This window comes from Teleopsis dalmanni, chromosome 2 (assembly GCF_002237135.1).
Source record: "Teleopsis dalmanni isolate 2A chromosome 2, ASM223713v2, whole genome shotgun sequence".
NCBI lineage: Eukaryota > Metazoa > Arthropoda > Insecta > Diptera > Diopsidae > Teleopsis > Teleopsis dalmanni.
Genome location: NC_051847.1, coordinates 196,824,418 through 196,839,038, shown reverse-complemented (window position 1 = coordinate 196,839,038; position 14,621 = coordinate 196,824,418). Strand labels below are relative to the sequence as shown.

General features: G+C 28.6%; 2 protein-coding genes across 3 annotated transcripts; both read right to left on the bottom strand.

Annotated features, from left to right (window-relative positions):
* Positions 1-5,842: 5,842 nt before the first annotated feature.
* On the bottom strand, positions 5,843-8,921 carry LOC119683507 (N-alpha-acetyltransferase 80-like). 2 transcript variants are annotated; one of them, XM_038097205.1, is made up of 3 exons: positions 8,593-8,823; positions 6,617-6,730; positions 5,843-6,497 (listed from the first exon to the last, which is right to left on the bottom strand). In XM_038097205.1, exons 1-3 carry the CDS (start codon positions 8,593-8,595, stop codon positions 5,994-5,996), a joined length of 621 nt encoding a protein of 206 aa, XP_037953133.1. In that variant the 5' UTR covers positions 8,596-8,823; the 3' UTR covers positions 5,843-5,993. The 2 variants fall into 2 exon arrangements, with proteins under 2 accessions (XP_037953133.1, XP_037953134.1); XM_038097206.1 differs by lacking the exon at positions 6,617-6,730 and having other exon boundaries at positions 5,844-6,497; positions 8,593-8,921.
* Positions 8,922-11,270: 2,349 nt separating this feature from the next.
* On the bottom strand, positions 11,271-13,884 carry LOC119683506. The gene is made up of 3 exons (XM_038097204.1): positions 13,018-13,884; positions 11,871-12,932; positions 11,271-11,806 (listed from the first exon to the last, which is right to left on the bottom strand). The coding sequence occupies exons 1-3, from the start codon at positions 13,661-13,663 to the stop codon at positions 11,565-11,567; spliced, it is 1,950 nt and encodes a 649-aa protein (XP_037953132.1). The 5' UTR covers positions 13,664-13,884; the 3' UTR covers positions 11,271-11,564.
* Between the last annotated feature and the right edge of the window lie 737 nt (positions 13,885-14,621).

The window sequence follows — 14,621 nt, the reverse complement described above, 5'->3', positions numbered from 1 at the left end:
GTCTACAAAAGAAAAGTATTGAAATTCAACAATTAAAAAAAAACGATAATTATTTAATTCAATTATTCTACAGCTGGTTTATATTTAAATAGCAAATGAATTTGTTAATGAACTTAAACAACAAATTAGCCAAACTCCAAGTTCGAAAATACAAGTCAAGTACAGCTTTAATTCATTTGGCTAATGAACACTGACTCTGAGCTTCAAATTTGGCAGGGTAAGGGTTCAACTATTGGTACTTGCAGTCTCAAAAAATTATTTACTAATAATTAAATATAGGAGATATATCCAAGACTACTGATGATAGGTATTTGACAATAGTCGAAACAGCCGTATGGTGCGCCAAAACCAGAATTAATTGAAATAATAAAAAAATTTGTTGTAGTTCACTACTATTCGAGAAAAATAAATAATATAATACTAAATCTAAAATAATATAATACTTTTGCGAATAATAAGTTACAGAAAGTTTTCTTCTTTGGTTGCTAAAAATCTTTCTATATGAAACGATTATACGTAAAACAGACAGGTTTACCGATATACATAAGTAACTTAATATCTCTTAAATAACAAACAACAGTCTTAACAAAATGCCCCTTAAAAATATTAGCCGGTACGTTGATAATACACTGTACATGCTAATGGATTGAGTATTCTATTCAGTGAAAAAATAACTACATATACTTTGCCACTATCTTTTGCATTAATTAAATTTATTAGAGACGTACTTTCTGGAGGACCCATAAGACGCTATGTCAATAATTATTATTATTATGGTATTATTCATAATAGTTTTAAGCACTTCGAGCTTTGTATGAAACCCTTGGATCTTGTTATAACCTAACCTTTAAAATTATCACAATTTAAAATAATCACATAACACTTAATCCAAGCTTTTTCTTAAATTTAAAACAAATTTAAAAAAAAAATTAATTTTGATTACATTTCCCTTTAAATGGGAAAAGCGCCTTGACAATAAGGTGAGAGATTTTATCACTACTCCTCTTCCTCTCACAGTGTGCCAAAAGGAAAACAGTGCCATTCAGCTCTGTGAAACCTCATGACACCATTTCTTACTGTCGCAAAAGCAATATTTGCTTGAAGACCAACGTAAAAACCACAAACTTCCTGTTATTTTACCTTCTCAGAATTTCTATGATGCTACAAAGCACTCATTAATTTTGGTTATTATAGACCTTAATAATACCAAACACCATATGGAGTATCCTATTTACCCCACTCCACTTTTGTCGTGATGCTGAGCGGCATCAAGGCCGCATCAAGGTAATTGCTTGTCTCAACTAGTAATGGATCTTTTCAAGCTCACAATTTTCTAAGTTGGTGAAGTTTGTTGTGGACTTTAAAACGGTGTCTAAGGTTCCTGCACAACCTTCAAATTCTAGGGACATATTAAAATTCATACAGATATATAACCCAAACCTTTCGATAAATGATTGAAAGCCGTCTTATATATGTTATAAAACCATCTTATATGTTATAAAAATTTTTTATATAGGGTATTAAAGCTTCAGCAAAGCCACAACTAAATTTTTGTCTTATTATTTTTACACAAGTGTTTTTCATTTTACAAAAATAATTATAAATCGATTTTTATCATGTAGAGAAAATCAAATCAAATTTTTGCAAATAATTATTTTCGCTCTACAAATCGAAATATCTTTCAACACTTGGCTTAAAAGCTTAGAAAATTGTTTAAATTTTCACAAATTATCAACGAAAATCTTTTTAAAATAATTAATTTCTTTTGGCTACAAAGTTTAAAAAATAAATTGAACAAAACGACAACTACAAATTGAATAGAATTTCCGGTTAAGGCACCGAATATAAATTAAAATACTTTAGATATATATACATATGGACCTATATATATATATATATATATATATATATATATATATACATAACATATCATAAAATGGACACTTAATTTGTTGCCAAAAGCACTCTTAAAGAGAGACAAATTAAGATTGATTACTTATTATTTGTGGGGAACCATTGCAGTTTAATAGACTTTGATTTCTTTAAATTTCTATATTAAAAAATAGTTTATTATTTATAGAATTTGTTATATAAAATTTATTAGCTTGTTTTTAATTGCTTTTAAAAAATAAAAATATATTTTATAAATTTTATAGAACATCGAACTCTTTGAGTAAATTATAGTGCTTAGGTAGGATCAACATTTAGTATGAGAACTATTCTTCTTCCCTTTTGAGTATTAGTAATACTCTATTGAAAAACAAGGTTTTCATTTTCTCTTCCGGAAATAATTTATTATTTAATATATAATATTATTTTCAATTTAATATGCTTATTAATATAAAAATTATTAATCAAATTATTGTAACATATTTGATGAAGTAAAAAAATCTTTTTCCATAATAGAAGATCGGTGATCACATATATAAGATGAAACTGGTGAATAAAGATAGAAGCCCTATTTATTTTACAAACATACAAACATATACATATTTATGTATATAAAAATCGTATTTAAATTTAATTCTATAAATAAACACTACATAATACCTTAATATTGCCAGATATTATTATTAAATAAATATATAGAGTAAAGAAAAATAAGAGAAGATAAGTTTGACTAGAGTTAGAGAACCTTTAACCAGAATTTAACCTGGATGTGGTTTGCTATCTTTCCCTTTTACCCGTTAGTAAGCGATGGCGAGTATTGTGATTTACGTTTTCAATAGCTAAAATTTATTTAATTATTGTTTTTTTTTCTGAGTATTTTATAATTTAGCAGCACTTAAAATTTCGATGTAAAAAAAACGAATTGAATATTGGTACCATTCATTCAAACGCAATTATGGTCCCAAGAAGTTTTTCATCTTAAAATCCGTCATTTACCTCTACCAAATTAAACATAGCACCATTGACTATTAGAAGCACTTATTTTTTATTACTTCGCTTAGTTTTTTTTGTAAAGAAAATAACTAATTTATAAAAATTTTTTTTAAATCTATTAGTTATTACTCGTGAGTTATATATTAAGTTATTATAAACTTATGTCAGTTTCTCTATGATTTTTGTTTTCATTTTAGGAATAAATTTTGAATGTTAGATATTACAAAAATATTTAATATAGATCAAGAAATTTATCTTACCTATAATATATCAGTGCTATAATGAGAGTTCTATGGTCCACTGAGAGAAAAGACTAACAGAAGAAGAGAGCAATTATTATTAGGATAAATTTACTACATTAAGCATCACTTTGATCTGACTCTCCATAAATGAGTTCATGGTCTTACGTAGCAGCGACAATTTGTGTCAATGCGATAAAAATATTAAAAATTTATTTATGGAAAGCACCTTGAGAAAAATGTAATTCCCTCTTTGGCTAGATGCCACAATTTACTGTGTAACTGCCCGATTAGCTGCTATTATTATGGATAATTTTTCTTTTGATTATTGCGCGCATATACATTCATACATATTATTTATATTTTTCAATTAAACATATTTAATTTTATTATAAATCTATTTATAGAATCCAGTGATTAAAATTCTCTGGATTTTTAAAAAAGTCTATTTAAAATTTTTTTTTATTTGCTAAGCTACATATTATGCTCCCCATATCAGTACCGCATAGACGTCGAATATTGCATGTAGTCGTGTATATATATATATATGTATGATAAATTAATTTAAATAAATATGTGAACAGAATTATATACATAGATTATACGAGTTGATGGCCCCACCAACTAAACACAGCAGAAAGTCGTTGCTATAGTCACACATGTAAATGTCAATGTGGCCATATATTACACATACAAACATACAATGTATATATATTTTAGAAATATGCTTCGCGCCTTTGTCTCGTGGGTATCAACAACTAAAGATTTGAAGAAAACAGATTTTTCTCTCAATATTTCAGAATTCTTTTTGTCGCCTTTGTTGTTTTGCTTTCTTGGCAGAAACTGCAACATCTGTCGCCGGTGATGCAAGAGCGCAGAAGATAAATTGATGTACGTAATGGATCTATGAGATGCCTGTGTTTCATATGGGAGCGCCTGCCTACCTTGCACTTGAACTTGACTGAGTCAAATATTTTGATGTTTGTTTATTTTCGATTCTCATAATTTATTGTTAGTGCAGTTCAAATATTTTGTACTAATTTGTCAACTATAAATTTGCATAAATTTATGCTGAACTAGGAAGAGGAAAATGATTTGTTAAATTGCTCATTTTAGTAGCTTTAGATAAACAAATTACCAATAAGAATTTGATTAAGAATTTATTTTTATATAACTTTTAATAAACTGTTTTTATAGACTTCATATATATGTGGTGATGTATTTTCTATAAGTATTTCTAAAATAGTCAGATAATTAGAATAGAAACTAGTTAAACTATGCTAAAGTCAAGTAGTTTAAATTTGACGTTATATAGTCTTGGAATAAATTAAGACATTTCAGTCGTATTTAAAGATATATGATAATATTTTACATACATCATTTTACAATCTCTATCAGATCGGATAATCAGATAGAAAAGGCAAAGTGGAAGTTAAATATTTCACAAAGAAGATATATTAATATATTTACTGTTGTGTGGGGAATTATATTATTACACTGAACTAATAAATCTACATAATAAACTCTCCTAAACCAAGAGCTTGAACATCGAACAGATGCACAATCATTAAAAGTGACGCAGGATTACCTCCGCGAAGCTGAAACCAATTTTTAATGAATCTTTAAGAATGCAAATCATGAGGCAGATCAAGAATATCCATAAATAGCCTGAAATGGGACATCTTCACATTTTGATTGCTGTTTAAGGTAGAATTCATTGCAAACACAACGTTAAAACCTTGTTGAGAATATTCAGTATGTTAGGTTATACTGGCGATCCTGAGGATACACTTAGGTATAAACAATATTACTTGGTTGTATAATATATAATATATGCTGTATAAAGATAAATTAAATAAATAAATAATAATTATTAAAACTAACTACTTCAAACACTTTGTGAATATTGAAAACAAATTATATTTTAAATAATTTTATTATATATTATCAACTATTTCTTATATAAATCATTTAGTTTCAACAATATCAATATAATTTATCATAAAATAGCATCTAGAAAGCATGATATAGTTTTATAATAATTTTCTAAAATTAATATTTTAATATTTACTACATATTGGAAGATGATTATTGCTATTTATAATTAAATTGTTTACTTAATCATAATTTGTTTACTTGTCCTAGATTAAATATCGTTGAGCCAAAGTTACTATTAGTCTTCCTAGTAAGCACGGATTAATTGAGATTGGTGGAATTACATTCAATAAGAAATAAAAGAAAAGAAAAACTTAACATATAAAAATATATAGAATTTATTTGTTCTGTTGAAATTATAAATATTTAAATAGCACAATATAAATACAATTAAATTAATAAATAAATTATAAATAATTGAAAACAATAAATAATAGCATAAAATGTCAATGGAGTGTGCTTATGAATGCTTAAAAACTGTTAACAAAATTTATAATTTTGTTAAGACTTTCTTAAATATTAAATTATAATTAAATTAAAATAGTTTTTTAAATAAATTAATTAATACAAGCATATAGTTAAAATTAAGCAAAATCGACAGTAGTTAAAAATTCAATTATATATATAAAAAATCATATGGAATTAAGTTAAGTAATTTACATATTAATTTTTAATTATTTATTTTAGTGTTACAACATTAAAAAATATCTAAAATTTTTTATTAAAATATACATATTATGTGTGCACACATTTTACAAATATATAAACTAACAATTTTATTTATAACAATAGCTGCATTCACAATTATGTTGCAGAAAATTTTTTAGTCTTTAAATTTGCTTAAGTTGCATTTGTTGAACTAATCTTTATAATCTTTATATACTAAAAATTTTTGTAAAATTTTTTCTAGCTGTAGTGTTTATAAGCATCATAATTCTATAAAACCTTCATCATATACTTCTTTCTGGCATTATTTAGACTAGGCAGTTCACAATGACGTGGTCCGTACATAGATATTGGCGCACAATATTCATAACCAATGCGTTCATAAAATCCCTCCTGATCAATTGTCGATAGATAAATCGTTTGTAAGTTTAATATAATGCGACAATAGTCCTCTGCAAATTTCATCATCAATTTGCCAAAGCCTTGACCACGAACTGTTTTATCAACCACTACCGATTCAACAAAGCATGCTTTCTTCTTTGATGAAATGGGACTGAGTTTGCAATGGGCAATAACACGACTCATGCCATCTGTAGTTAGAACTAGGCTGCAAGGCAGTGTATCACAGGATGCTTCTAATGAGCGCATACGTGCAGTTTCGCTACGTGGCCATTCTGCATTGATTAGCTTACATGTGGCCGGCATTAGCTCGGGATAAGTGTGTATAGGTACCACATTAAATGGACTGCCGGATACATTGAACGGCGGTAGACCCTATAAATATAAAATTCTCTTGAATTCTTATAAAAATAATAAACACATATAAAAACAAATAACATGACTATACACTACAACCGACACTAACTGACTTTTTGTACAACATATAGTAATACCTCATAGTACGGTTCAGTTTTAATATATCGCATAACAATTGGTTCTTTGTCGAAACAATATTCTATTGTTGTTTCTTCGTCACACCAAATATAAATGCTATCTTCTTTATAAATCTAAGAATAAAAATATTTATGTTTATAATAATTTTATATTTAAAGTTTATTTATAGAAAACACATTCCTTCAACAAAACAAGCACTTCAAGAGATATTAGAATTCTTTGCGGAGAATTACAATTAATAGTTTGAATTATATTAAATAATGGAATTTTTTTCAATGAAATAAGAAATTTTCAACAATTCTTTCAGTGAAGAATCGAAATGAATGGTTAGAATGACGAATAATGGGAGATTTTAATGAAATGAGAAATTTTGAACCATTCTTTCAGTGAAGAATCGAAACGAATGGTTAGAAAGATGAATAATGGGATTTTTTAATAAACTGAACATTTCCAACAATTCTTTAAGGCAAGAACTAAAATCAATGGTTAGAAGGATGAATAATGGGATTTTTTTAATAAACTGAAGATTTTCAATGATTCTTTAAAGCAAACATTAAAATGAATGCTAGAATGATGTATAATGGGATTTTCTTCTAAACTGAAGATTTTCAACGATTCTCTATGTGAGGCATCAGTAGTGAATAGTATGATAATTAATAATGGGAATTTTTAATAAACCAAAAATTGTTCACGACTCTTTATGTAAAAAATAAAAGAACATTTAGAATGATGATTAAAGTTATTTTTTAATAAACTTAAATATTATCTTTATCTAAAACGCTGGAAAGGTATATTATAAAATATATTATATATATTTTATAAAAATCTAATTTTATATTATAAAAATCTAATTTTATATTATAAAAATCTACTTCGTTCTTCATTTCATAGAAACATTGGTTCTCATACAAAGCAAAAGATGTAGCCAGATACATAAAACTATCCGGTTGGTTTACCTTTACCTAATGGGAGAGTCGTCGGCTGCCGCTGCTGGTGTTGTTTTTCTTTTCAATAATCAATACCGGTAGCCCTCCCCTCAGGGACTAAGAATGTAAGTCGACCATCTAGACTTTAACAACAACAGATGTTGTAAGCAAACCAAAGCTCTTGGAATAGTTAAAAGTAGTAATAAACCAGAAACTAGATTATTCTGATGATCTTGAAATATATGTATATATGTATATACATATCAATTTTGATAGGTTTAATCAAATCATTTACATATTTTTTTAGGTTGATAACTTTTTCTTCGATGTAAAAGAATCTGACCAAAATGGAAATATATAAGATCTGTTGAACAAACTACCAGCACTTAACAAGTTCAATACCAATATATATTATTAGATTTATTAATTAATATTTTAAAAATGTGTATCTAATCAAACATTTTCTATGAAAATAAAAATTTATTTTTGTTTTTTTTTACTACAGCACAAGTAATCTTCTGCACAAGTAAATAAGCGCGCACATAATTTCAAGCATTTCACACCCACAATCAACGCGATATATATTTATACATAAATTAATCCATAACAATGTAAAAAAGTCAATGTTTTACACATTTAGTATTTTGCAAATAATATTTTTTATAGAGTAAATTTTCCACAGATCATTGGTTTCATACGCAACAAAATAATAACAACAAAAAATGTAGACACGATCGCCCGTGAAATTCAAGGCTGAAATTTGATTGCCTTGGCTGATGACGTTTTATTGATAAACAATTTACTTTGCTTTATGTATGTATCGGAAAAATGTTGCATAATATTAAATATTATAAAAATTTGCAATAAAGCTATATATTTTTAAAAAATTTTGATATTTTTATAATTTTGCTTAATTAATTTTTATAAAACTTAATCACATAAAATTGCCTCCCTGCCAAAACCTTTGGAATCGATTATTTACACTTGTTAATTGATTTATATTTATCTTATATTGTTTATATTGTACACAAGTTAAAGTAGTTTTATACCATGATCGATTTTCTTCTATTCCGCTCTTCCTCTGTAACGCCACGACGAAATGCTAAACACAAACTGAAGAGGCTTCCAATTGCGGCAGTCAACGTCAAAAATTAAATTTTTCAAAGAAAAATAGTGCAATAACGAGCAGTTTACAAAAAACGCTATTTGTATTTGTTATATACTTTAGAATCTTAGCTAATTTGTTTTATTTTAATATTAAATTCGTGCACAGTTTTTATTATATAAATATAATATTAAATAGATATGTTTTTTTTTGTTAATATTGATATGAATACAAACTGAACCAGCAGTTGTTTTTGGAATTTTTTGTTGTTCTACTTTGGCATTGTATTCGTCACAAATATTTCATTTCCTTTGTGCAAAATTTTATGTTTTAAGTGTTGTAAAACGTTATTTACTAAAAATATTTGTTCTTATTATGTGGTGCGCGCAGTGTTCAAGTAGTATTAAATGTCAACTGTGGATTTTTTCTTTAATTTCATTTTTGGTTTAAAATAGTTTAATAAATAATAATAACTATTTTTTAAAAATAATTATTTCAAGGGCTAATTGGTCAGTTATTAAATAAAGATCTTTTTTTTTTTTAAAAATTTATTTAGTTTTATAAGATTTTTATTGTCCAATATTTCAATATTTTTATTGTCCAATAATCTTATAAAACTAAATAATACATTTTTTTTAAAAAAAAAGATCATTATTTAATAACTGACCAATTAGCCCGTGAAATAATTATTTTTAAAAAATAACTATTTCTTGAATCCAACAAAACTTGATTAATATTTCAGATAATTATTTTATTTATACTACTACTTTGGTACACGACAAAATTGTCATAGCTATAAGCTTTATGCGATTGTATAAGTTACTTTGTAATACATTAAATTTAAAAATAAAATTATAAAACTACTACTAATACTATAACAACTTTATATATATTATTACTAGTCCGGTACAATATTACAATAGGTCTATTACACGAGCTACTCGTAGTAAAACTCTAGTAAAACACAAGTAAAGTACAAACTGAGAGCGTAACACAAATAAAGTGCCAAATTACGCTCTTTACACAAATTTTAATGGAACAGCTTTGTGTAAAATCAATATAACATTTTAAATTCAAACCAAAATAGTTAATTACATCACACAAATTTTACTTGAAATAAAATATACGAGTAAAGTCAGTGTAACATTTTCAAATTTCGGCAGGGATGTTACGCTCTCTCAGATGCTCTTACTTACTCGAAAATTTGCTGGTGTAACGCACTGCGAGTTACTACGAGTAGCTCGTGAAACAGACCAAATATTAGGTGTAATCTTTTATAAGCAGATTTTAAAAACACAACCATTTACTTTGTAATGGCATATGTAACAATAGTGCTGCTAGTTTATTTAACCCAACTTATTTAACTCTGCTTCAAGTGCGTATTACATATGAGATTTTTTTATCAAACCAAATTCGCTTTTGCCTTCATCAGGAGAATTTCTAATATTGATGATGTTTTAATAAAGTACATAAGATAACATAAGATAACAGTAAACTGGGTACTAGTTCCCAACGGAGTAGAGCACTGCGACCAGAATGATCTTTTGTGCTGCAACTGACCCTAACCGAACAGAAGACATTCTGCTTTCCGAATGAAGGCCAGAATGTCGTCCGCTGAGAACCTCCTAATGTCAGAAGGGGAGAGCAGCTCTCCTCCCAGCGACCTCTTCCTTGCCCAGATCAAGGCTGGGCAGTCACAGTGAATATGACTAGAAGTCTCGTCTGCTTCCAAGCAGAGTCGACACTCCATCTCTTCGGACAGACCTATTTTATTAAGGTGATAACGCAGTCCTTGGTGACCCATTAAATATCCCACCAGCAATCTCAAATCTGATCTGCTGAGGAGGGATACCTTACCATAACTATATGGATGAACCAGCTGTTTAGCCTGACGGTTGCCTCGACTATCGAGCCAGTAGCGACATCTCTCGGCTGAAATCCATTTATCTATTAGATACCTAGTTGTAGACCAACTTAAACCACCTTAAGGTTCCGGTCCACAGATTTGGGTGGCAGATCATGCGTTGGCAAGGCTGTCGGCAGACGTATTACCCTTTATTCCTGTGTGACCAGGCACCCAGTAAAGCGTCACTTTGTTTTTGCTTGCTAGCTGCTGCACCATATCACAGCAGTCTAATGAAAACTTTGAGAAAAACCTGCATGAGGATAGAGCTTTGATTGCTGCTTGACTATCAGAGTAAATACAGATTCGGGTGCCTTTCAAGCCGTTAATAAAGTAGATACAAACGCTGCAAATAAATTTACACATATAAGATTACGTATTGATTTGTTTGCCTTATCATTTAAAATTACAACATATTAATATATTGTTTATACATATATAGTAAATTTTTATTTATCAATATGTTGTTACATATAGAAGAAAAGTCAAATATTTAAATAAACTTTAGTCTTATTCAATTTGTTTTGTTAATTTATAGTTGTCTCTTGCAAAAAATAAATATTTTATGGACACCGGATAATATTTTACATTAAACACAATGAACATCAAAAATTTGTATATTACTTTTTAAAAATTTGTTACGAATATAGTCAAAAATGTATAAATCAATTGCCAATGAAAAGAAATTCTCTGTATATAAAATATATATAATAAATTTATATAAATTGGCATCATTTATATATTTTTGACTACATAACATTAGAACAAAAAAAAAAATACACAAAACGTTACCAAATTATTTACCCGCTAAAGACTTATACTGCTTGCAATATTTTATCAATTTAGCTTGTAACTTTTCAATAGCTTGTGAATCTAACAGTTCCATTCAAGCTAATTGGAATTCAAATTCCATTACGTTATACAAAATAAATATATGAAAAAAAAAACTTAAACTATAGAAAAATAAGTTGAAATATGAATAAATATGAATAAAATAAAATGCTACTGCTGATTTAGGATGGTTTATCTGCATTCATAAAGGCGTCATCGCTATACTTCTGTGTATTGCTGAACTCACGAGTTGGATGCATCTTTGTAATATGATTAGTATAGTCCAAAACGTTTAAAAATGTTTGTTTGCAAAGATGACATGGAAGGGATTTGTTAGGTGTGCGATATATACCAACGTGTGCTGCATTCTTACGTAGTTTTGTTTGCGGAGGTTGCATCTTCAAATTAGTAGTACCCTTAGTTTCTAAAGAAAAACAAAACAAAAAGTCGTTAAATAGCGAAATAGGATATAGCATTCTGCAACTTACCAGTTAAATCACAAAAAGAATCAGCTGAGCTTTGTGTGCCACTACTAGAGCTTGAACTATGCTTCTTAACAACTTTATCCACTGGATTTTTTACAATGATTGGTGAAATGGCTGGTGGTGTAAAAGAAGCATTTCCATGACAGAATGAAGGCAGTTGAGCTTTTTCTACGTGATTCATTTCAGTAAACTCCAATTTGCGTTTTTCACTTGGTGGTATTTTGTTACAGTTCTGCATTAGGTGTATGTGAAGTGTGCGCTCCAAAACGAATTTTTTATCACAATATTTACATTGGTTTTGGTATGTATTAACTTTACCACCAATTGCGCCGCCACCACCTTGCTTTCTTACTACATGAGGACTTTCCTCATGTGACCGCTTATGTGCATCTAATAAACTTTTAATACGAAATGTACAGGGACACATGTTACACGTATAAGTGGTGTTTGGTTTAACTGGTTTTGGCTTAGTTTGTGGTACTATATTATCTTTTCCATTCTTCACTTTTGTTGATTGTAGTTGCGATGTATCAGTCGTTTCAGATTTAGGCGGACACAAAGTCTTTCGTGTAACAATTTTTTGTTTTGCATTATCGGCCAGGACGGATGCTAAATTTGGTACAGGTTTTGCTTTTGATAGAGGTAGCATTGTTTTACGTGAATTGGTGATATTAACATTACTTGGTGCATTTATAGTTCGACGCGTCTGGTTACTTATAATACTTTTACGTGCCATTTTACGTGCTGGTGAATTAAGTGTAGTTTTCACTACAATCGACATACGCTTTGATAGATTAAAAGCACGTTTTTCATTCTCTGGTATTGGCAATAACGAGGTTCGACCGCGGTAATTTGAGAACGCCATCCGTTTTTCAAGTTTGTTAATCTTAGTAGCAACACTGTCACTTTGGATTGGACCCTTTGCACTGTCGTCAATGTTCATAGTTTTTTTCATTATACCAGGCAGCTCAGTAGAGTCGTCATCAGATATAGGAGCATTATCTACCATGCTATTTGGTTTCGGTTGGCAAGTTGTTACTTCAGTAGAAATTGTAACACCAAAAGCTATAAAAATAAAAAATTAAAGTTACATACATTTTAAAAAATTTTGTTTTTTGTTTTAATATATTATTTCAAAAACTTATTTTACCTCTCTGGCATGCTACTTCTTTCAAAGTTAATTTTTTAGTTGATGTTGTATTTTCGGTGTGTTTCAAAGGTGATAATTTCTTTTCCTTCAACTCAGTGCATTCAATGTCCGAGGATAAAGAGTAAGCTCCACTTGTAGATGTGGATACATCAATTTCGTCATACTGTATTAAAACATTTTCCTTATTTTCTATATAATTTGCCTGAATACATGGACTAGATTTTTCACACTCTGCTTCTAAAAATCCAATTTTAAGTCCAGATCCAACACTAGTCTCGGAAGTGCGTTCAAATCCTACCATGGTAAGTTTATCCTTGCTTGGTGTAGAAGATAATGCCTGAAATTTCTTCATTATGTTATTGGAAACTGGACGCAACGGAGAAACATAATTCAGGGTATTAGCATTTAATTTCTTTATAGTAGCAACAGATTTATCCAGGCACAGCATAGACCCACGCTCTGAAGTTTCAGCCTCCAATGTTTTACTTGAGAAATTAGAGTCATCGCATTTGTCGTCTAATAAATCTTCGTCAGCTGCAGATACATCTATTTCATTGATCAATGCAACATTTGAACTCAATGTTGAATCGAAAGATAAGTATATAGTACCATCTGTTGTATCAGCGTTATGCGGAGAATTTTCCATTTTGTTTATTTCGTATTGTTTAGTTTTATTATAAATTTTATTCTCTTTCTTATGGTAAGAAAATTTTGTAATAAAATATTTTCACTTTAGAATATTTAACATTAAACTTTTTATTTTCAACGCGTACTGAGAATTTGTCACAAACTCGTTAGAATTTTTTCCCGTTCAGAAACAATACAAGCGTTCGTTAATTTTCCTTTTCAAAACCGGCTTCATTGTCAAATTTGACAGTTCAATGAAAATGTTGCTTATAGGCAAAGTTGTATTTAAGTTTAAAAATTCAAAAAGTAGTAATTCAGTGTTATCTCTAAATTCGATATTTATATAGAACAAATCTACGTGTTTCAGAATAAAATAAACATGATAAAATTGTATATATCACAATAAAACGGTTTAAATAACACATCATTGTTTATATTAATGTTATTTTCATAATATGTTATGGTTAGGTTATACCGGTGATCCCAAGGGATCTACTTTGGTCTACAGGCTGATTGTGTTGTGTGATGTTATTATGTAAATTCTAATTTATTTTTATTAAGTTTTCATGATCAAAATAAATATATTGATACGTACTATGAAATTGTTTGAAATATATTGTACACAAGACTAAAAAGCACTTAGACCCGATTTCTAAGTAGTGATCCAATCTCAATGCCGACATAAGTTATTCTTGTACAAACAAAATATATCATTATAACATTATGTTTGAAATATTTAGCAAAAGGTGCCAATGAAACTTATTACCCATTTAACATTCTATATTACAAGCACGAAGAAATCTATTGTAGGTATATCTGACATTTCATTTGAATTGAGTTGGTGAATTGATTTATGGGCCACGTTAAAATGCTAAGAAATATAACAGAACATTGTTGCAATAATAATGCCACGTATACAACGATATGTAGCTGTATATGTTTACCATTTTTAATGTACTAAATCAGCATACCTTCTC

Excerpts from the sequence above, each read along its gene's own strand:
- LOC119683506 (XM_038097204.1), bottom strand. The coding sequence starts at position 13,663 with ATGGAAAATTCTCCGCATAACGCTGATACAACAGATGGTACTATATAC. Across the intron at positions 12,933-13,017 it reads AGAAGTAGCATGCCAGAGAG|CTTTTGGTGTTACAATTTCT; the intron begins GTAAAATAAGTT and ends TTATTTTTATAG. Across the intron at positions 11,807-11,870 it reads TTCTTTTTGTGATTTAACTG|AAACTAAGGGTACTACTAAT; the intron begins GTAAGTTGCAGA and ends GTTTTTCTTTAG.
- LOC119683507 (XM_038097205.1), bottom strand. Across the intron at positions 6,498-6,616 it reads AAACTGAACCGTACTATGAG|GGTCTACCGCCGTTCAATGT; the intron begins GTATTACTATAT and ends TTATATTTATAG.